The sequence below is a fragment of the Nothoprocta perdicaria genome, unplaced genomic scaffold, assembly GCF_003342845.1.
Source record: "Nothoprocta perdicaria isolate Ctin4 unplaced genomic scaffold, notPer1 scaffold_21, whole genome shotgun sequence".
Taxonomy (NCBI): domain Eukaryota; kingdom Metazoa; phylum Chordata; class Aves; order Tinamiformes; family Tinamidae; genus Nothoprocta; species Nothoprocta perdicaria.
Window position 1 is genome coordinate 1,900,644 of NW_020455316.1, and position 20,529 is coordinate 1,921,172.

General features: G+C 50.9%; 1 protein-coding gene across 1 annotated transcript in view; it reads left to right on the top strand.

Annotated features, from left to right (window-relative positions):
• Window positions 1-20,202, top strand: part of BACH2 (BTB domain and CNC homolog 2) — a 163,534-nt gene extending 143,332 nt beyond the window's left edge. The window contains exons 6-9 of the mRNA XM_026038398.1: window positions 5,340-6,884; window positions 15,053-15,106; window positions 15,261-15,467; window positions 19,723-20,202. Of these exons, the coding sequence (XP_025894183.1) occupies window positions 5,340-6,884; window positions 15,053-15,106; window positions 15,261-15,467; window positions 19,723-20,202 (2,286 nt within the window). The remainder of the gene's footprint in view (window positions 1-5,339; window positions 6,885-15,052; window positions 15,107-15,260; window positions 15,468-19,722) is intronic.
• Window positions 20,203-20,529: the final 327 nt, after the last annotated feature.

A 20,529-nucleotide genomic window follows, 5' to 3' on the forward strand; every position in this document is an offset into this window, starting at 1 on the left:
CCTTCCTTCCTCCCTTCCTTCCTTCCTCCCTTCCTCCCTTCCTCCCTTCCTCTCTTTCTTTCCTTTCTCTTTCTCTTTCTCTTTCTCTTTCTCTTTCTCTTTCTCTTTCTCTTTCTCTTTCTCTTTCTCTTTCTCTTTCTCTTTCTCTTTCTCTTTCTTTCTCTTTCTCTTTCTCTTTCTCTCTCTCTCTCTTTGTCTTTCTCTTTCTCCTCTTTCTCTTTCCTCTCTTTCTCTTTCTCTTTCTCTTTCTCTTTCTCTTTCTCTTTCTCTTTCTCCTCTTTCTCTTTCCTCTCTCTCTTTCTCTTTCTCTTTCTCTTTCTCTTTCTCTTTCTCTTTCTCTTTCTCTTTCTCTTTCTCTTTCTCTTTCTCTTTCTTTCCCTCTCTCTTTCTCTCCTCTTTCTTCCTTTCTTCCTCTCCTTCTTTCTCTCTCTTTCTCTCTTTTCTCCCTTTCTTTTGTGCAGAATCCAGCTGCCATGGGGTGCAGAGAGGGCTGTGCTCTCCCACGCCGTGGCCAGTGGGCCCGATCCATGTGAAATGCCCCAAGTCCCCGTTGTTTGGGGAGGCACGAGTGCGCACACCTGCTGGTGTTCCGCTCTCTCGCTGTTTCCTAGAGGGTCACTGGCAGCTGCCCTCGTTAACACAGCAACTGGAGCGGGAAAAGCCAGGCCAAACCATCAAAGCCCTCCTTGTCAGAACAAAATTGGGCTTTGTGGCTTTGTTACTTTTGCTTTAAAGTCCTTGGATATAAAGGACAGCATCTTCCCTGGAAAGCATTCCAGGAGCTACAGAATTCACTGCTAGATATTCCCCATATATTCACTTTTTTGGTTTCTTCTCATTACAGTGATCAGTACCACCCCATAGGGACCTAGACAGTTCCTCTCTGTTCTTGATTTGCATCGGATTACTGTAAACATTATTTTGCTCCGTTTTAGATACTGCCTTGCCAAGTTTTACATTCCTGCATGTTTATAGGGATCTTTTCTCGCCCTTAATCACTTCTCCTCCTCTCTTTAAACTGAGCTCAGATTTGCTGGCGTTCTGCTGGGGTTGACCTTCTCTCCTCCAGATGCAGCATTTCAGATGGACTCCTACAAATGCCACCCAGAGCAAGGTTACCAGACATCCATGTTTCCCTTGGAAATAACCCTTTTTTTTTTCCCCCGTAAGAAGTATTGTCTGCTCGGAATTGGAGGATTTTGTCTATTTGTCTGGGATTTTCAGGCATCTGGAAGTCTGGGCAATGAACTAATGAGCCTGCACTGCTGAACTCGGCAGCGCGCAGCGAGTGCCACCCGGGCACAGAAGCCTCAGGCCCCTCCGTGTGCCCTGGGGATGAGTGCCACGTGTGCAGGGATCCACGGTGTGCGGATCCGCTGGCACGGAGGAGACCTGGAGCTGTCGGAGCCGGAGAGGGGTCACCCCAGGGCTCTATCTCTCCTGGTGTGTGGGTGTATGTGGGTGTATGTGGGTGCATGAAACGATACCTGAAAAACAATTCATGCCCTAGAAATCCCTTAGAAACATCACACTCTTCCTGACACAGAGGTGAGCTCAGGGCCATCTTCCCTATTTTAGGATACTGTGTGTCCCGTACTAGAAAAATGCCCTGTTAAAAATGCTCTGTATTTGCAGCTGTATTGCTGCCTCCTTCCCTAGCGTTTTTGATTGCTCACTCTTATCTAAGCTACTTTTTCTCCCCGATGGCCAGTGATCAATATTACCATTCCTGAATTACTCAGTTTTCCCCTAATGGTTTAATAGCAATCAAGAAGGGAAGCTAAAGAGTTTAATAACTCTACAGCTTTTTTCTTCAAAAGGGAGAAGCATTTCCCGGAATGCATCAAGGAAATATAATGAGAAGTGATGGGGGGAAAACAAGGGAAGGAAGATTTCCTTACAGGCAGCTTTTAAGTAGAGTCTGGCAACAATCTCCCAAAGGAAGCAGAGGAAGTCTGGTCACTTAAATCAATTAAAACTAAACAGAGCATCACACTCTACAGGACTCTGTAGGGATAAGAGCAGTGTCAGACTGAACTAAAATAAGGTTTGCATGGTTATTTTCTACCAAGCTGTTGTCTGTATTTTGCCAGTAAATTCAATCTGGCTAATGCTGATTAACCTCTCTTTTGGTGGTGATTATATCATTGCTTTATTCCCAGGCCATTCTTGAGTGCCATTAAGTCAGGAGGGCACAGAGATATGAAACACATCCCTGGCTTGACTAGCTTAGTCTGGAGAACAGTTTGTAGATTGACAGGGATAAGTTGGAGCTTCACACGGGCTTCTCTTCCAGGGCACGAGGGCTTGGGCTGGATGGCATCGTGGTGCTGCTCTAGTGCAAAACTCCACATTCAGTGACAGGAATGGGCAATGGTACAAGTTGAAACCCAGACAGCTCCATCTCCATGTGAGGAGGAACTTCTTCACAGGCTGCCCGGGCAGGCTGTGGAGTCTCCTTCTCTGGAGATCTTCCAAACCTGCCTGGATGCCACCCTGTGCCCCGTGCTCTGGGTGTCCCAGCTGGAGCAGGGGGTTGGACTGGATCATCTCTAGGGGTCTCTTCCCACCTCGGCCCTTCTGTGGCTCTGTGGTTCTGTTGTGCCCTGAGGGTGCTGAGCCTGTGTCAGCACCGCGGCCGCGGGAGCAGCGGAGCCTCCAGTGCCTGAAGACTTGGGTTGCTCTAGAGTGACTCTTGTGCCACGTGGCTTAGGTAGGGCTGCAGTATTCATGTCCTTCACTAGGTGCCCAGGAGGCTTTTGAATGCCTACCAGACCAGCCGGTGACACTAGCAAGACAAAATAAAGGGGTGCCCCAGGCTCAGTGGTTTTCCAGCAAATACCCAGGAGGGTCCTCGGCTGCCCCCTTCTCTGGCACCTGCAGGGCAGCCAGAGGGTGGAGGGTAACGGGGAGAAGGCGTCCGAGGAGCCAGGGCTCGGCTTTGCTCCCCTGGCCTCCGTGGGCTCCGCTCGGCCTTGCATGCACAGCTCATCTGTTCTCTGTGTGGTTGTTCTTCAGCTTTCACACGAGTGTTGCGGTAGGAATGGGTATGCAGGAGTAATGCAAACGAGCATAGGACAGGAGAGCAGGGACTGCGGATGAGCTGGGACGAGGTGCCCTGTGGAGGATCCCACAAACTGACCTGTCTAGCTGACTGTTAATTTGCATGGAAGATTAGATTTTGAAGGATATAAATAGAGGAAAATGGGCATTCTGTTTATGATGGGAGGCGAGGAAAATAGAATAAACTGAGATTGTTGTCGCCAAGTGCTTTACCCCTGCTGCAAAAGGTGTCTGTCACTTGTAAGTGAGGGCCATTACATCAGAGAAACCTTCCCTTTCCTTTTGCAAACACGGAGCAACTTGGTTTCCCTCACTGTTTCCACTGGGATGTGTCAGGTTAAATCCTTCCAAAAGGCTCTTGTTGCCCCTTGCTGCAGAAGGGACTGCGATAGGTGCAGCTGCGAAACCTTCCCCTTCCAAACGTGCGGGTTTGTGAGCGCTCCCAGCCTTGAATTCCGCGGTCCTCGGCGGGAATTACACGCAGGGAGTCCCAGAGCCGGCAGGGCTGAGGCAGCGCAGCCGCCGGGGAGGCCGAATCAGTATTTAGGCAGGTTCAGGCTGCGGGGTTTAACGCATGCCCTGAGCTTTGCCTGCGTTTGTACCAGAGTTACTGCGGATGCAGTTTGAAGCACTGGCCCCGCGTGGAGCCGCTCCAGAGGCGCCTCCCGAGGGCAGCCCTTGGAGCCAGCAGCGCTCCTTGCTGCCCTTGGAAAGGCGCCTCCCTCCCCTGGGCCTGTGTGAGCGCTGCTGGGCGCCCCGTGTTGGGCACCCTGTGTTGGGCACTCCGCTGTTGGGCGCCCCGTGAGGAGGGCCGAGAGCCGCGGGGGGCACGGGCCCGTGTTTGGTGAGCGCCGGCGTCGCCGTCCTTGGCGGCCGCGCGTCGCATCCCCGCGCCATCCCCGGGCCTGCTCCGGACGCCTTCGGCACCGAGCGCAAGTCGCAGGTGTCTTGGCGCTCTCTGTTACTGTTCAGTATTGGGACCAAAGAACTGAGTCCACCGGGGGAGACCGCCTTGCACCCGAGACATAGGGGGCCCTTGGAGAGGCCCCAAGGGCCGTGGGGAGGCAGCCCGAGCCCTAACCCGGCACGGAGCCCCATCCCATCTGCTTTGCTGCCATTCCACCTAGCGGCCAAGAGACACCACTGCCAGGGGAGGCCGTTCTTCATTCCACAAAATCCCTGTGGCTCAGAAGGCACTTAAAAACCTCAGGCCGGTATTTATGACTGCCTTGGCAGACCCACGTTGCTGCTGAGTGTACAAGATGTGCAGCAGTATGTAGGGCCCTGTCCTGAAGATATTACCGGGGCAGAGCGTTGCCCTGCGAGCAGCTCATTACGTCTCGGAGCAATTTTCTTAATCATGCAGCATAGATAAAACGTAGATAGGCTTTCAGCAGATTGATAATCTCACAAATAGGCAGAAAGTGTAACACCGATAAAGCAGAGATCCTTTTAATAGCCAGCTGTAAATCTGGGCAATTCTGCACCAGAGGCATATTGTAAAACAGGAATGTGCAAGTGTGTAAGTACGTGCATGAAAATGTGCTGCTTCTTAAAATAGCGGATGCAGCAGTAATAGTATGTATGGAAAAGCTACGGGGAGCGATTTTAGAGGTGTTTTAAAATATTTTTCTCACCATCGAAGCCTGCGCCATTAGCGGTATCTTCATAGCTTAGCATCACAAGTACAGATTTGTGAATAACAGTGGCTTGTTTCTAGAAGCCAAGATTTGTATGGAAATCCGTGATCCCCACTGCTGATCCTGGAAGTGTAAGGAATTCATAGGCTGTGATGACCCAAACTGTGCAGGGAGATGTCTGCTGTTCATGTTTCAGACCATCGTGAGTTCCCAGTTTCATACCTCACCAAGGTACGAGGTTGAGCAGCCTGTATGTACCCAAGGCCAGTTGCATGTGTGCTGTGGGGAAGAGGTGCCTCAGCGCTGTGTTCATGCTGGCCACCAGCTCTGGCACAGCCCAGCAGGAGCAGCTTACACTCACCTGTGCTTTCAGCTTGTTCTTGCAGCTTAGTGCAGAGGCCTCCGAGTTATTCAGGCAAAATACTGTTCAGCTCAACCCATACAGTGATCACCTGAAAGTCAGCAGCACGAGTTAGTGGTTATAAACCGCGATAAACATGATAGAAGAATACTCGGTACTATCTTTATTTCTGAATGCTGGATTTGCTAGAGTGCCTTAAAACACTGATGAAGGGCTTGGGATGATGGCGAGAGCTGCTAGTAATGCTGGCAATGTCCCCCTTTCTTTTTCTGCAGGTCACTGTCAGGGGATTTGGTCCGTTGTTACAGTTTGCCTACACTGCTAAGCTGCTCCTCAGCAGAGAAAACATCCAGGAGGTCATCCACTGCGCCGAGTTCCTGCGCATGCACAACCTGGAGGATTCCTGCTTCAGCTTCCTGCAGACACAGCTGCTGAACAACGAGGATGGCCTGTTCCTGTGCAAAAAAGACCCCGCCTGCCAGCGCATGCACGATGAAGAGAACTCGGACGGAGACGAGGAGGAGACCATGGAATCGGAGACGTCAAAAATATCTTGCCCAAGAGAGAGAATGCACCAAGAGCCCTTCAATTTTGAAACCACTGTTTCTGGAGCAGACAAAGGAGAGGGGATGCTGCCTGACTCTGACATGCTGAGAGATAGCAAGGACAATTTGGACAAGGATGCAGTGACACGGTACCCCAGATACAAGAAATACCAGCTTGCTTGTACCAAGAATGTCTACAACACATCACACATCAGTACCTCAGGTTTTGCAAGCACATTCAGCGAAGAGAGCTCTGGAAACGGCCTCAAATCAGGACTTGCTATGGGGCAGATAAAAAGCGAGCCTCCGAATGAAGAGAACGACGAAGAAAGCATCACCCTTTGCCTGTCTGGAGATGAACCTGACATCAGGGATAAAGAAGGGGATGTTGAAATGGACAGGAAACAGCCAAGCCCCACTTGTGTTGACAGGCCTAAAAGTGGGTCCTCTCCTTCTTGCTTGCGCTCTTTCTTCAACAGAACAAAAAGCATAGATTTGGTTGGCTTCCCTGGCACTTCCCAGCAGCACTTTGGCAGGAGTCCAGCATGCCCTTTTGAAAAGGGGACAACTCAGGGTGACCACAAAACTGATTACGTCCCTTTCACGGGGAGCTACGGACAGTCCCATGCCATTCCGAAGGATGCTTCCAACTTCACGGTGGGCTCGCCTCTCAGGGGGCCTGGCTTTGAAGCTCTCTGCAAGCAGGAGGGGGAGCTGGACAGGAGGAGCGTTATATTCTCTTCGAACGCTTGTGACCAAGTGAACACTTCGGTGCATTCGTATTCCGGCGTGAGCAGCTTGGACAAAGACCTCACTGAGACTGTGCCAAAGGGTCTGTGGGCTGGCAGCAGCCAATCTCTCCCTGGCTCTCAGACCTATTCCCACAGCGGGCTGACAGCTGATCACTTGCCGGGACGGATGCGGCCCAACACCAGCTGCCCGGTGCCAATTAAAGTCTGCCCTCGCTCGCCTCCTCTGGAGACCCGGACCAGGACGTCCAGCTCGTGCTCTTCCTACTCGTACGCGGAGGACGGCAGCGGCGGCTCGCCCTGCAGCCTGCGCCTCTGCGAGCTCTCCTCCTCGCCCTGCTCCCAAGGGCCGCGCTTCCTGGCGCCCGAGCACCAGGAGCCCGGCGGCGTGGGCGACGGGATGTACAACCCGGTGCGAGCCCAGATTAAATGTGAGCCATCCTATGGAACAAACTCCAGCGATGAGTCTGGGTCATTCTCAGAAGCAGACAGTGAATCATGTCCTGTGCAAGACAGAGGGCATGAGGTAGGGATTTCAGATAAGTACATGTATGACAGTCGTTGCCACCCGATTTTATCACCCCCTTTTGTTCTCTCAAGTGACTTGGCGGTTTCCCAGCCCTCGCTTTGTTTGTAGAGGCAAAGAGTGATTTCTATTTATTCCCTCGTCAGCTGACTGCGTGTGGCTCGCTTTGCATAAATAGCTGTTTGACCTCCAAAATTGTTTGGCACTTATCAGAATTTCAGTGTTGGGCAATAGCAAGCTGCTGAGTGATGAGGGCGAACTTGACGTGCTGGGGAATGTTAACAGGGGCCTCCTGGCCTCCCTCTCCTTACCTGCCGGCGGGGACCGTTTTTCACCCGTAGTGTGCTGAGGTGGTTGCAGTCACACTTGTTTTTGTTGTTGCTGTTACGTGACAGCGACCCGAAGCTGTGCCCTCCCTTGGGCAGGCCAGCCTGTGCAGGAGCTGCCCACGGGCTGAGGAGAGGAGACAGCGTGGGAGGAGGCAGAGGTGTGAAAGGAGGTTGGCCTCAGCCCTGGGAGTAGCACACAAATGGTGTGTGTGTTTGTGTCTGGGCAGGTAAGGGGTTTGCCTGTCTGTTCACTGACAGGTGAGGTGCTGTTTCCTGATTGACCCCTCTCCTTTCCTAGGAGTGTCCTGGCATCACCTTGCACAAGGTGGTTCTGAGTGGAGTTGTCCCTTGGTTGGGGGGCTCTGGCTGAAGATCTCGTCCCTGTGTCAGAGCACAGTGTGTGCTGGATTCTCCTTCACAAGGCGCCCGATAGGAGAGCTGGGTTTGGGTGCCCAGCCTTGCAGAGAGCCCCTTGGGCCCTTCTGCGGCGGGTGGCTTTTCCTGTTGGTGGGAGCGAGCTGGCCAGACTCCAGCCTCCGTTATCTCCCATAGCTCCCGACTTCCCTTGGAGTTTGGACCTTGCTGGTCTTGACCTGGTGGCTCTCGGTGCTGGAACGAATGTCACAAAACGTGACCTGCCGGTAAACTGGTTGTGTGTGAAGTAGGGGAAAGGCCTCCTCCCGCCGCGTTTCTGGGGAACACTGCTTCCCTGTGGGTCAGAGCCGCTGGGGAGCTGGTGCCGGGATCGTTTGGGAACAGCCGTGGGATTGGGGACTGGCCGTGACTCAACACGAAGGCCTTGGGGGCGCCGGTGGCCACGCTGTGCAGCCGGTCACCGCCTCCTGTGCAGGGAGCAGGCTGGACCCGTGAGTGTCCGAGGAGGGGACAGCCCAGGGGGCACCGCCGACGCAGCCTCTCCGGGCAGCCTGGCTGCTCCTTTCTCCGCCTTCTAGAGGAGCCACCCAGACTCGGCTGAAATTTGTCTTTTTAAGCGCTTTGTGATAGAAGAAGCAGGTGCAATTTCAAGTGTCCCCATCACGGTGTTGCACATTAACAGCAGTGGGGCTGCTGTTTGAGCTCCTGGGGATTCACAGAACTGTTTAACACAGTCACCCCTTTCACACAGTTTAACACAGTCGCCCTAATAGCTGTTAAAAAGCAACTCTTGGGATATAATCCTATGGAGAAGGCTTAACACTCGGCAACTCGCAGGCAGGTTCTGACAATCCTGCTTAAAATAGCAGCAACAAAACAATAAGCCCTGAAATAATGAATTGTTGAGAAGGAAGTAGACTGTCAATCTGTTAACCTACTTAGGAACGGAAACTTCAGCACTACCTGCTTTTCTAGATATTTATTTTCCTCAGTAGGTATCTGTTTTTTTTTTTCTTTTTTCGCTAGAAAACTAGTTTAAAAATGTGTAATGCTGGATCACTTTAAAAGAAATCTCAACTTAGTCTACTTTGGTGGCAGAGTTTTCTTGGGAAAAGAATAAACAAGGGTAGGAGGAGGTAAGAGGCTGAGCTTTCCAAGAACTATTATTACCTAGAGAATTGCATTCAATGCATCTTTCATTTATATTTCAGAAGAAAGCGGCACTGGCTTAATGACTCACTTTTCAAAGAAAGATTTCATAAAGGTAGAGCTAATGCGAGTGGACTGTTGAGGATATTGTAGGGAAGTAACCTTGAGGGAGAGTCTCAAACCCTCTGTGTTAAGCAGCAGGTTAAGCAGCTGCCCTCTCTCTGCTGCTCTGTTGTCTGCTGACAAAGTCACGCGCTCCAGAGCCCCAGCAGGGCAGAACAAGAACCTGGATCGTCTGGAACAGGACCGAGGTGCCTAAGCCAAGCCTTGATGCTGAGTATTTCTGCTCAGTGGAAGATACTATGTAAAAAGAAGGACAACTAAGGAAAGTATATTAGAGCCTTAACTTGCTTTCATATGTAGTTCCAGCCTAGAGTTTGGTGACAGGAGCCCCAGTTTCCCTGACTGGATTCAGTCCTCGTGAATGGGAAAACGAAGAAATTACTTTCCCTGTTCTTCTCCAGGAGGCACCACTGGGAATTGTGCTCGGCACCATCTGGTTAGACAGTGTCGTGTCAAGCCTTGTTCCACAGGATGGACCTCGTGGCGGCCGTGGCATTGCTTTCCTCTCTCCCGCTAGCAGCAGTGGCATCCAGGCAGGTAGCTGGGAATTACAGTGGTGAGGGTTTAAATGGCAATCCTGACATTTCTGGAAGGCCCTTTAAGCGTTTGTCCTGCAGCCTAAAAGCAGTTCTGTTTTGCCCGGAACAGAATGGGCCAGCTCTCACTGGAGAGCTTGAAGTCCTCTTTCCATTTCACAGAATCACAGAATCACAGAATCACAGCATATTCAAGGTTGGAAGGGACCTCTACAGATCATCTAGTCCAACCTTCCTGCTCAAGCAGGCACACCTAGAGCATGTGGCACAGGGCGGCATCCAGGCGGGTTTTGAAGACCTCCAGAGTAGGAGACTCCACAACCTCCCTGGGCAGCCTGTTCCAGGGCTCTGTCACCCTAACAGTAAAGAAGTTGCTCCTCACCTGGAGACGGAAATTCCTGTGCTCCAGCTTGTGGCCATTACCCCTCGTCCTGTCACTGGCCACCAGTGAAAACAGCCTGTCCCCTTCCTGCCCATATTCTCCCTTCCTGAACTTATACACATTTATCAGATCCCCTCTGAGCCTTCTCTTCTCCAGAGAAAACAGGCCCAGCTCACTCAGCCTCTCCTCGTACAAGAGATGTTCCATTCCCTTAATCATCCTGGTTGCCCTTCTCTGGACCCTCTCGAGAAGATCCACATCCCTCTTATACTGGGGAGCCCAGAACTGCACACAGTACTGCAGGGGCGGCCTCACCAGAGCTGAGGAGACGGGCAGAATCACCTCCCTTTCCTGCAACATTTCCTACAAAAGCAGATTCCTCAGCAAAATATTGTGCTTCATCCCCCTCCATGGCCCTGCCTGATCTCCCCTTCTCCAGGGCACGTGTGGCTGTGCTCAGCTGTTCTGTACTTGTCCTGTTCTCAGGAAAGCTGGTTAATGTCGGGGGGTTGTCATACCCATTGTGTGGATGAAAATTGGGGAAACGAATCCAACAATTCAAAGCACCGACTGTCTTGCTAAGGGGAAGAGGTTGGGGCAGAGTTTTAAGCACCAGTAGCATGTGATCTGCATCCATGGGCTGAAGGATGAGACCGTGCTCCAAGTGTCCCACTCGCTGGGTTCAGCACCGTAGCCAGGAGGTGGCCCCGTTACTCCCAGTTCTCCGAAGCACATGGTGAGCTTGTAGGTCCTTGTGTGCAGAAAGGCTGCATCTGCAGGGAGGTGCTAAGGAAGAAGTGCTTCCTAAGGCAAACGGGCATCATTCGTTAGATACTACCCTGTCCTTTAACAGCTTGGCTTCTAAGATGACTCTCAGGATTGGGAAGTTCTCTCTTCTTCCTGTTAGCTGATAGAATTGCACGTGGCAGGAGATACTGGTTTTAACCAGCTGTTAGAAGAAGGTGCAGCGGGTGCTGTACAAGCAGAGCCTGTTGCTGACGAGCACAGCTCATTGCTGTGCAGGGCAAACAGGGCCCAGGTGCTGATGCAGCTCCCACCTGCTGCCGGAGGCTGGGCTCATTCCAGGGGCAGGGAATGTGATTTCCATGTGCTCCCGTGACCCTGGGGAAAGAGTTAGCAGGTGTCCAGGCCCAAAACTGTCTCCCCCATTGTGATGTCGAGGAACCACTTTCACCGACCAGTGCCTTGCAGTGTGGCATGACTTAAGCTCCAGCCTGCTGACGAGAGGGAACGATCCACGGATTCCCCCGGCCGTCTCTGCCGAGCTGCACAGCAGCCTGCCTGCTGGCAGCATTTATGGGCCTGGACACCCCTCAGGAGGTGAGGCTGGAGCTGGCTCCAGGTGGATACATGGTGGTCAGTCCTGCTGGTGGGACACCAGTGGCCTGGAGAGGAGGACTGTTCCCCCCGGCTCCCTGACCCAGCACTGCTGCTTGGGCTCACCACCGCCCTCCTGCAGTCCCCTGCCAACCTCACGTAAGCATCACGTGAAGATAAGAGGTCAGTTTAGAAGGCTTTGCCAATTCCAAGAAGCCGCAGGGTGAGGAGACCAGTGAGCACATCCTCCCTGACCCCTTTGGGTCGTTATCTGACCAAGGTAAGCCAGGTACCTTTGCTCCTGCAAGGGCAGCTGCATAGGAGCAGCTTATCTGCTGCTTCGGTCCCATGGCAAACCCGAGTCTGGTCACGTGGAACAAGAGCAGCAAAGTTTGCTTCCCTGCTTGTGCTTCCCACTGACCGTGGGAATCCTGACTTGGTGTCTGGGCCTCTCTCTGCTGTTGTTCTGTAGAGGTGGGGGATGTCTGTCTTGCTCTGTACCTTTGGGAATGTTGGTGGCTTCCAAGGTGTATTCATATTCCAAGGAACAGGAATGCATTAATCGAGCCTGGGCATCATCACAGTACATGCAATAAATCCCAACAGCCAAAGAGCCTATTGCCATCCATCCCAAGCAGCCAGATCGGGATCTCTCGTTCACTAGAACAAACGTGACCCAACGAGAAAACCCGGGTAGGGAAGGGGAGGTTGCTGGCAGCACCAGGGGCAGAGCCACTTGCCATAGAAGGTGACTGGATTTTCAAGTTCATAATTCAAGTTGCCATGGACTGGAAGAAAGACTTGCATACTAAGGAAATCTCTGGGGAAAAAACACAACCAACCAAAACAAAACAAAGCACAGCGTTGGGCCCTGCTGTGTGGAGCTAGTTACCCTTTCCACATCAAAATAAATGGCTATTATTCAGCCCCTATCTTACATTTCTGGGGCGAGTCATGAGTGCTTTCCAAGCACTAGGCAATTTTAAGTGTCAGACTTTCAATTGCTCTGGCTTTCAGTTTAAGAGCCCTAAGGCAACAATTTTATTTGTTACAACTCTAGAGGAAATGATCAGGCCATTTTAAAGGTGTAGTTGGTGCATTGAGTCCTGCCCTCCCTCACCCCATACGTAATGATTACCTTTTCCAGTGGATGATGTATGCATCCTTTACTTGCTGTGATGTTCAGCCAGGCTTGGGAAGTTCAGTTTCTTTACTACCACATCTTTTAATATATATATATTTGGCAAGTCAAGGAAGATGATGTTGAAATTTAGTTTTAAAGAAACAGTGAAAAACGTTAACGTGGCTCAGGAGATAAGAAAATTCCAGACGCCTGACGCTCATATCGAGACAACGTGGGTCTCTGCTGGGCCTTGCTCCTTTTTATTCCTCTCCAAAAGAGAGGGGAGAGGGCAGCAGCAGCAACTAGTGCCGAATGTGAACGGCAGAGCAGGAAACGGCCTAAACTCACTAGTGAAGTTTGAAGGAATTGATTTGCTTCTATACGGGCCCTTCATGAGCTGTGTCGGCGGCTGCCCCTGTCTCGGGTCGATCACTGCTACCACTGCTGGCCATTCAAAATCATGACATTTACACTTGCATCCTAATGCCAATGCGGGGAAGGAATGCTGGAAGATCCCGAGCCGGTCTTCTCTTTCACCAGGGTGGGTGCCCGTCCGCCTGAGAAGGGCATCGGAGGTCGCAGCAGGAGCACCTAGTGCCGCCCTGTGCTGTGGGGTGGGAGCGGGGCTCTGCGCCCGGGACCAAGGGCAGGGAAAGAGGGATCCTGCTCGCAGCGAGTGGCTGAGAACCTGCGTCGTCTGTGCCCTTAGCTCTGGCTGGAATAACTCATGAAAGGAATAGGAGTCCTGCCTGCATTTCCCATTTGAAATAGCCCTATATAAAATCTGAAAAAAAAAAAAAAAGAAAAATTCTGAAAAAGAGATGTTCAGGAGGACACCCACCTTTTATTTGTTTGGGAGTCTGTGTGTTTTATGCCCATTGGAGCAGCCTGGGTGTCCTTTCCCGGAGGCACCCCGGGTGCTCTCTCCCTCCCCAGCCTTCCGTGTCTCAGGCGCAGGGGCCTCCTCCCTGGGGACACGGAGAGGGACAAGCCAGGGACAAGCCAGGCGGGATGGATGCGCTGCTCCCGGAGGGCCTTTCTCCGCCCGCAGCGGGAGCCTGGACACGGCCAGGGCCGGGCCCGGATTCAGGCAGCTCCAGGCAGACCGAGGAGTCCCCCCATGATGGGGGTGACTTTTTCTTTCCCTCCCCTCTTCTGTATGAATCTGTTTCCATTTATTTTCCCATTTCCCTTCAGCTACTTGTACCCGACAGATCTAGGTAGGTTCTGTTTCATTCCCACTCAAACTGCAAGCCCATTTCCTGCGCTCGCAAGTAAATATATTTTGAAGGCGGGGAGAGGAAGAAATAAAGCTAACATTGCTTTCAGCTTTGGAGCTAAGAAAACAAGGAAAAAGACAGCAGCGAAAGGCCCCTTTTTGCAGCAAAACTGTGGTGTCTTTCAGAGGACCCTACGGGCTGTTTTCATTCTCGGCCCCGGCCGCAGCTTGAGGGGAAACCAGATGACCCCAAGTTCATGTTTGTTGGCCATAGGGCAGCTCCAACGGGTCCCCTGCCGCCCCACAGCCCGGAGTAAACAGGGCAGGCCACATCAGCGTGTCCAAGGCCGGCGTCTGGGGCCTTCGGGCCGCGTTTGCCGGGGAGTTTTGCCGCTCTCTGTTGACCCTGGCAGCGCGGGGGGCTCCCCTGAGCGGGCCCTGTGCAACAGCGTGGGGTGCTGGCATGGGGTGCCAAGTGACATTACCTGCTTGCACTGCTAACCCCTGCCCTTGCTTTCTGTACGTCCACGCGATTTAAACGCACCCTTCTGAGGCCCAATAACCTCCTTTAAAATATCAAAGGAACCTTTTCGACCAGGCTCTTTTGCTTGGCTGGAGAAATTCAGTGTATTTTCTTTGGTAGTCTCTGTACAGAATAGTCTCCTTGTTCAAACAGCGATTGGATTGTACCAAATCAGGGCAGAAATGCAAATATTTACTGCCATCTTTCGGGCAGTGTGGGTATGACACACAAAAAGTGAAGACGAGTTTAGTTATTATCTTCTCCTTCTGCTTTGTCAGATAATCATCATTTGATCATCAAATACAGCATCCATCCAGGAACACTACTGTTTTCGTGGTCGTATTATCTATATCAAGCTACAAGAGAAGCAGGGTGTGTTGGGCAAGGGTGTCTCTTTACTAAGATACTGATAGATTTGGGGAAAAAAAAGCCAACAAACAGGAGTGTTTCAGCACATCAGCCTTTCTGCAGGCCTTGAGAAAGTTGGCATTGATTGTTCCAATTTTTTGCTTTGCTTTAATGCCTAGTCAATAGGAAATCAAAACTTGGTTGGCTGTTCATGGACAGGAGGAAGAATGTCTTACTGCGGATTTTAGACTATTTCTTTTACAAGAAATGCATCTCTGTTCACTCTCCACAGGTACCAAAATTTTAGAAAATACTGTTTCATTTCAACGCATCTAATTTTAGGAGGGTAAAATATTCTTCTTCACACTGCTCCGACCCTTTCTTTTGATGTGTCACCCTGCTTATTTGACATGCAGGTTGTGGGCCCTGTCTTCACTGCAGCGTGGTGTTTTTCAGGCACTAGAGGTGCCTGGATGCATTTTTAAGCTCACACCTAATCAAGCTCTCAGTCCTACAGGCCACGCAGAGACAGGTTTCCTGCTGCAGTATTAGCTCATTTCTTGAAATGACTTTGAAATCTGTAGCAAGGAGGCACTTCCCTGTTTCCAAAAGGCTCTGTCGCTTCGTGGCTGCAGTGTCATTTCAGTGGAAGGAGATCTCTTACCAGAGCTGCTTGGAAAGAGGCAATTTTTACCCGGGATTCACCTGTGGCTTTGGTTTCAGTGTCATTACTCTCATCCTTACCAACTGGTCCTCACCATGTGCCACAAGAGAGTGGTAAAGACTTGTTCTTTGGAAAGCCCTCTATGTGCTGTGTGTTTAGGGGATGGGAGCCCAGCAAAAAATCCTTCTGCTGAGCATTGTTCAGCTTGCATTCAGCAAGCAAACCATGACTCTGTGTTTGCTCTTGTCTTGTATTTGTTTGTTTTAGGTGAAACTTCCTTTTCCTGTCGATCAAATCACAGATCTTCCAAGGAATGATTTCCAGATGATGATCAAGATGCACAAGCTAACCTCAGAACAGCTAGAGTTCATCCACGACGTGCGCCGGCGCAGTAAGAACCGCATCGCAGCCCAGCGCTGCCGCAAGAGGAAACTGGACTGCATCCAGAACCTCGAATGTGAAATCCGCAAGCTGGTGAGTGCCACGGGGCCCCTCGGCAGCCCCCAGCCCCCCGGAGGTCCTGCAAAATATTCCTGCTCGGCGGGGGGCAGTTAGTTCACGTGCAGCCTGGTGAACCCTCTAAGACAAATATGTAATCGATAGAAGTGTATTAGTTTGTGTGTGGAGAGAATAGAGATGGGAAATTGGAAATTCCGGTGAGGCGAAGCCTAAGTATGCTTTGCTGTTTCGAAATATTCTGCTATTTGCAAAGGAGGTGGTTGAGTGAGGTGGAAGCTAAGGGAAGCCTGTGTCACAGCTCGCTCTCTTCTTGCATGTTTTTCAGTAATGAAAGAAGGTTTAATGGTGCATCCACAATGGCACTTCTTCATCCATACCCTACTTACATTCCCAACTGCCATCTCAAAAATTTTTGATAGGATTCATAGAACCCTTCGGATTAGCTGTAATGGGACCCTTGGAGGTCATCTGGTCCATCCTCTTGCTCTAGTAGGGCCAGCTTCATCTCCACGTTGAGCTTTCTTTCTCCTTGGTGTGCTAGAGGGCGGCTCTTTTGTGTTTGAGCTTTATGTGCCTTCTCTTCAGCTCTTTCATTCAGTGGAGAAATGACAAGGGAAATGGAAAAGTAAACAGTGTGAATATGCAGACAGGTGGCACTCAGGAGGTTTCGAGCAGCAAGATGGCAAGGATGTCCTCCTCCTTGCCCCTGCTGTCTTCTCCCTCCCTCTGACTCTCCTGGTGCCATGGAGCAAACCCCACCAGAGTTGAGGTGATGGCTGTTGGTTTGCCACAAGCCTACTTGACAAGTGTCTCTGTCAGTAGAAGTGAACTCCATAGAGGACTGGGCTTAGAGGACTTGGCCAAGAGCTTATGGGGAAGGGTCTCCTCTGTACCAAGGTGCTGCTATTGGTGCTCCCACATTTTAATCTAAGGAGGTGAGATAATATAAGCAAGTTTAAATGGCAGCTCAGAAAAATCCTCTCTTTACTTATGGAATGGACAACTCAGGTGTTGCTTGTGTGGCTGAATGAAGATATTCACAGTGCTGGGATAGCTGGATCCAGCAGATGACACGTGGCTAGGGGCAGTCTTCTAAGCATGGAGAAGAGCGGCAGCCGTGTCATTGCCTCCTACACAAGAGTGACTTGCCAGCGAGGTACAATGAGAAGGTGGCTTAGCTGCTTGGTAGCAGGCGTGCAGGATCGTGTCCACGAGGGAAACACGCAGCTGGAGGGACACAGCACTGGGATTTCAGGGTGGGTTGATATCTCCTAAGCTGTTTGAAAGCCCTGAGAGCTTTCCAAGACATCAAAATAATGTAAGAGTCTCAGTTTGGCCATTACAAAAGGTGTGGCTGTGCAGTGCATGGGACAGGAAGCTTTAATTTCACTGTGCAGTATGAATTTAGGAGTCCAGCATTGACTCCTAAATATGTAAGAGTTTGAGTGATGAATGTATTTATTCGCACAGATTTAAAAAAGAAAGAAAAAACACATAGCCAAGGCTGATTTCCATGCCAACAGAGATTGTTTGCACACCCAGCTTCCATTAAAATTAAAGATATTTTCGAACCTTTGGCTTAAATGTTTATATGAACATTTGAAATATGCTCAGCTGTAAGTTGAATGCAGTGGGTCTGCAAACTGGGGCACTTCTAGTTCCTGCGATAACAGGTTGCATCTTGAAAGTAGCTTTTCAAGAAGACTTCATTTTACTTTGTTCTCTTCTCAAGCTGTAGCAAACACAGTGTGAAAGAGGCAGGAATCAGTTGGAAGGAGCTGAGTTGTCGACACCCCACAAATGCCACAAGGCTGTGCGTTCCTGCTTCCCATCTGGAAAAGAGCGGTGACACCAACCCTTAAGCTGGTTGGGAGGCTTAGACCATCAGGGCTTATGAAGTTTTCAAGTGCTGTGGTGCTGAAATCCAGGGGAAAAAAAAAAACAAAAATATTTGTTTGCATTCTTCAGAAAAAGAAATATTTTTCATAGCGGTGCTTGACTGATTCAAAACAAACAAAACATCAAAGATGATAAACAAAACATTGAGTAACTGTTTCCTTCTTCAGACATCATCCACAACATGTACTAGATGAGTCAGAGGTTTTTTGGGGTGGGAAAGAGGTTCCTGATCACGGCTGCCAGAAGAAGCAACCTCAGTCGTAGCTGTGGGTGCCTGTGTCTGTGCACTGAACTCATGTCTCGGTGCAGACGAGCACGTGTCTCTCACTGGCCTTACGGCTGAGCTGTAAGGAACAGCCACACGGGGTTGCACCAGCCTGGGCTTGTGCAGTTTGAAACACACACCCTTCCCATACTGGTGTGCGTTCATTTGGCCTATGGCATCCGGGGAAATGACCGTTATTTAATATAACTCACTGTGTATTAAAAAAAAAAAAAAAAAAAAAAAAGGAAAAAAAAATACTTTTCAAGTCCCCTTCTGCCCCTAACGCACAGACATCCCTGCAAAAGGAGTGCAGGGCATAGGAGTGACCTTGAGAGCCCCTCTCTGCCAGCTTTCAGGAATCTCGAGCCCTGAGAGGGTGGGAGACATCATAAGAAATGTGATTTCTTTCTGCTTGAGGATGGAGCGGAATGGGATCCGGCAGCCTCTGGAAAAACAAAAATAGCTGTAGAAGTGAAACAGTGGTGGCGTGGGTTAGGGAGAATGGGAAGGCATTAAACAAGCTGACGGGACCTCAGCTTCATCTCTGCAGCACTCTGGCTCTTTCCCCCTACAAATTCTGCCCCTGCTTCAGGATCTTAATTTCTCTCAGGAGAAGCAGCAGCAGCAGCAGTGCATCTGCAGGTGACTTGTCATAACACATTGCCACTGGAATCCTTTTGTCGTCTTCTGTCCACTTTGTGAGCAGCAATATCCAGTCTCCTTCATTATTCAGAGCTTAAGGGTTTTCGGCTTTGTTGCAGGAAGGGGTGAAATACCCTTTTCCACACTGCCTTAATTCCTGTAAGTCACCTGTCTTCTTGACACAGATGGCTTTTGAGCAGACAGTGAATGAAGCGGTTGTCTCCTCTGAGGCTCATAGGCAATTTCTTCTGCCTGCTCTCCCTCCCTCATGCATCACCCACTCACTTCCCCTTTTCTTCCTGCAAACTCACAGCATATTCTCTTCCATAATTCATTATCTCAAGATGCACTTGAGCATCTCTTTATTTTTTTATTATTTTTACGCTTTCCTGATAGATGTATCAATATTTTAGCAGCTGGTGCCTTCCATGTGCGCTGCTCTTCTTGCCTGAGCCGCTTGCACAGCTCGCGGCGCGGGCCCGTGGCCCAGCCAGGCCACCTGCTTTGAGCTGCCCCTGTTGGGCCTGGGAATATCTGGGTCATGGCCTCCCTGTGGGCCGCAGAGGCAGGGACAGTTTGGGTTTAGCCATGGAGCAGGTGAGGTGCTTGGCTGCATCACTCTCAGGTCCCCCTTAGCTCTGGGTGCAGCTCTGGTTCTGTATGAAACGCTCCCTCGGGACGGCGGGGACTGCAGCGCAGCAGGACCGGCCTGGGCACGAGAGGCCACCTGAGATGTTGCCCTAAGAGCCTTTTCCCATTTTCCTGCTCGCTGGCGCAGTCCCATCTCACCATCTTCCCTCCAAACGCAGCTCGCTGACACAGTGAAACCCGTGACGGAGGGTGCCTGAGCCGTGCGCCGGGGAAGGAGGGTGATTCGGAGCGCAGGAGGGAGAGCTCTGCCTGAGCAGAACAAAGCGGGAAAGACACCAAGTTCCTGCACTTGTGTGAATTTCAAACCCTGCCTGGCTCTAGGGTTGCACAAATGCTTTCGTGGAAATACCTCGCTGAAGTGAAAACCTCCCCAGACCCCTGCCCCTGAGCAAGGTACCTGGCAGTGGCAGTGGGGGTTCAACTGTGTTGTAGGCTGAAGTGGGAGTGAAGAGAGTGACCTGAACTTCACAGTGCAGCCTTGTTTCAGGATTCCCTTCAGGTCTGAATAGAGAGGGGCTTTTCTCCATCAAAATGCTCCTTCCAGAGGCCATTGTTTATCAGGCAGCCTTACTTTATTTGGGGAACTAACCCTCTGTTGGGAATAACTTCTCTTCCAACACAAATGTTTTTTCCTAAGTGGTTTGCAGGCCGCAGTGTGAACTCCCAGTGTTCACAATAGCTGATACCCCTGTGACTTGTCTCTGCCCCTGGCAGAGTAAATGGAGCACGGTAGCGTGCACGTGGGCACTGCTGCGAGTCCACGTGGTGCCTGCAGCCTGCCACCACACTAAGGTGCCCTCTTGTCTTTTCCAGGTGTGTGAGAAAGAGAAATTGCTCTCAGAGAGGAACCAGCTGAAAGCCAGCATGGGAGAATTGCTAGATAACTTCTCGTGTCTTTCCCAAGAAGTGTGTAGAGACATGCAGAGCCCCGAGCAGATCCAGGCGCTCCACCGATACTGCCCCGTTCTCAGACCGATGGATCTGCAGACAGCCTCCAACATGAGCCCGGCGCCAGCGGGAGTGGAGCAGAGCCTGGTGGCATCGCAGCGCGTCGGGGAAGGCCTGCAGTGCTGCTCGGAGGCCGGCTCGGTGCCGCTCGGAGCGCCCTGGCTGCCCAACAACGTCTCGGAAAATTGCACGGCCGGCGCAGGCTTGGATGGAGCTGACCAAGGTACTTACCCCGAGAGAGAGCTTCCACTAGAGCAGAGTAGCCAGACGGTCACGGTGGACTTCTGTCAGGAAATGACTGATAAATGTACAACAGACGAACAGCCTAGGAAAGATTACACCTAGTGACTCGTAACCGTAACGTTACACCTGGTCAGGTGTTCTTCAGTCAGCCAGTGGCAGTGCTCATTCGTTGTCTAGAAGAACGTATTTGGTGCACACTACAGTGGTCTTAGCAGCAATACTGTTTTTAAGTATTCCCTCCTCTCTGCAAGCAGGAGTTATCTTCACAATGGTGCTATCCCTCGCTCAGGCAGGGAACTAAGCAGTGGCGACACTGTCTGTTTTTGTATGTTGATTTCAATCTTAACAGGGATGGACAGAACACCTCTGAGGACCCAACCGCAGCTTTTTTCTCAGTGGCCCATGTCACAAAACCCTAACTCAGGAATT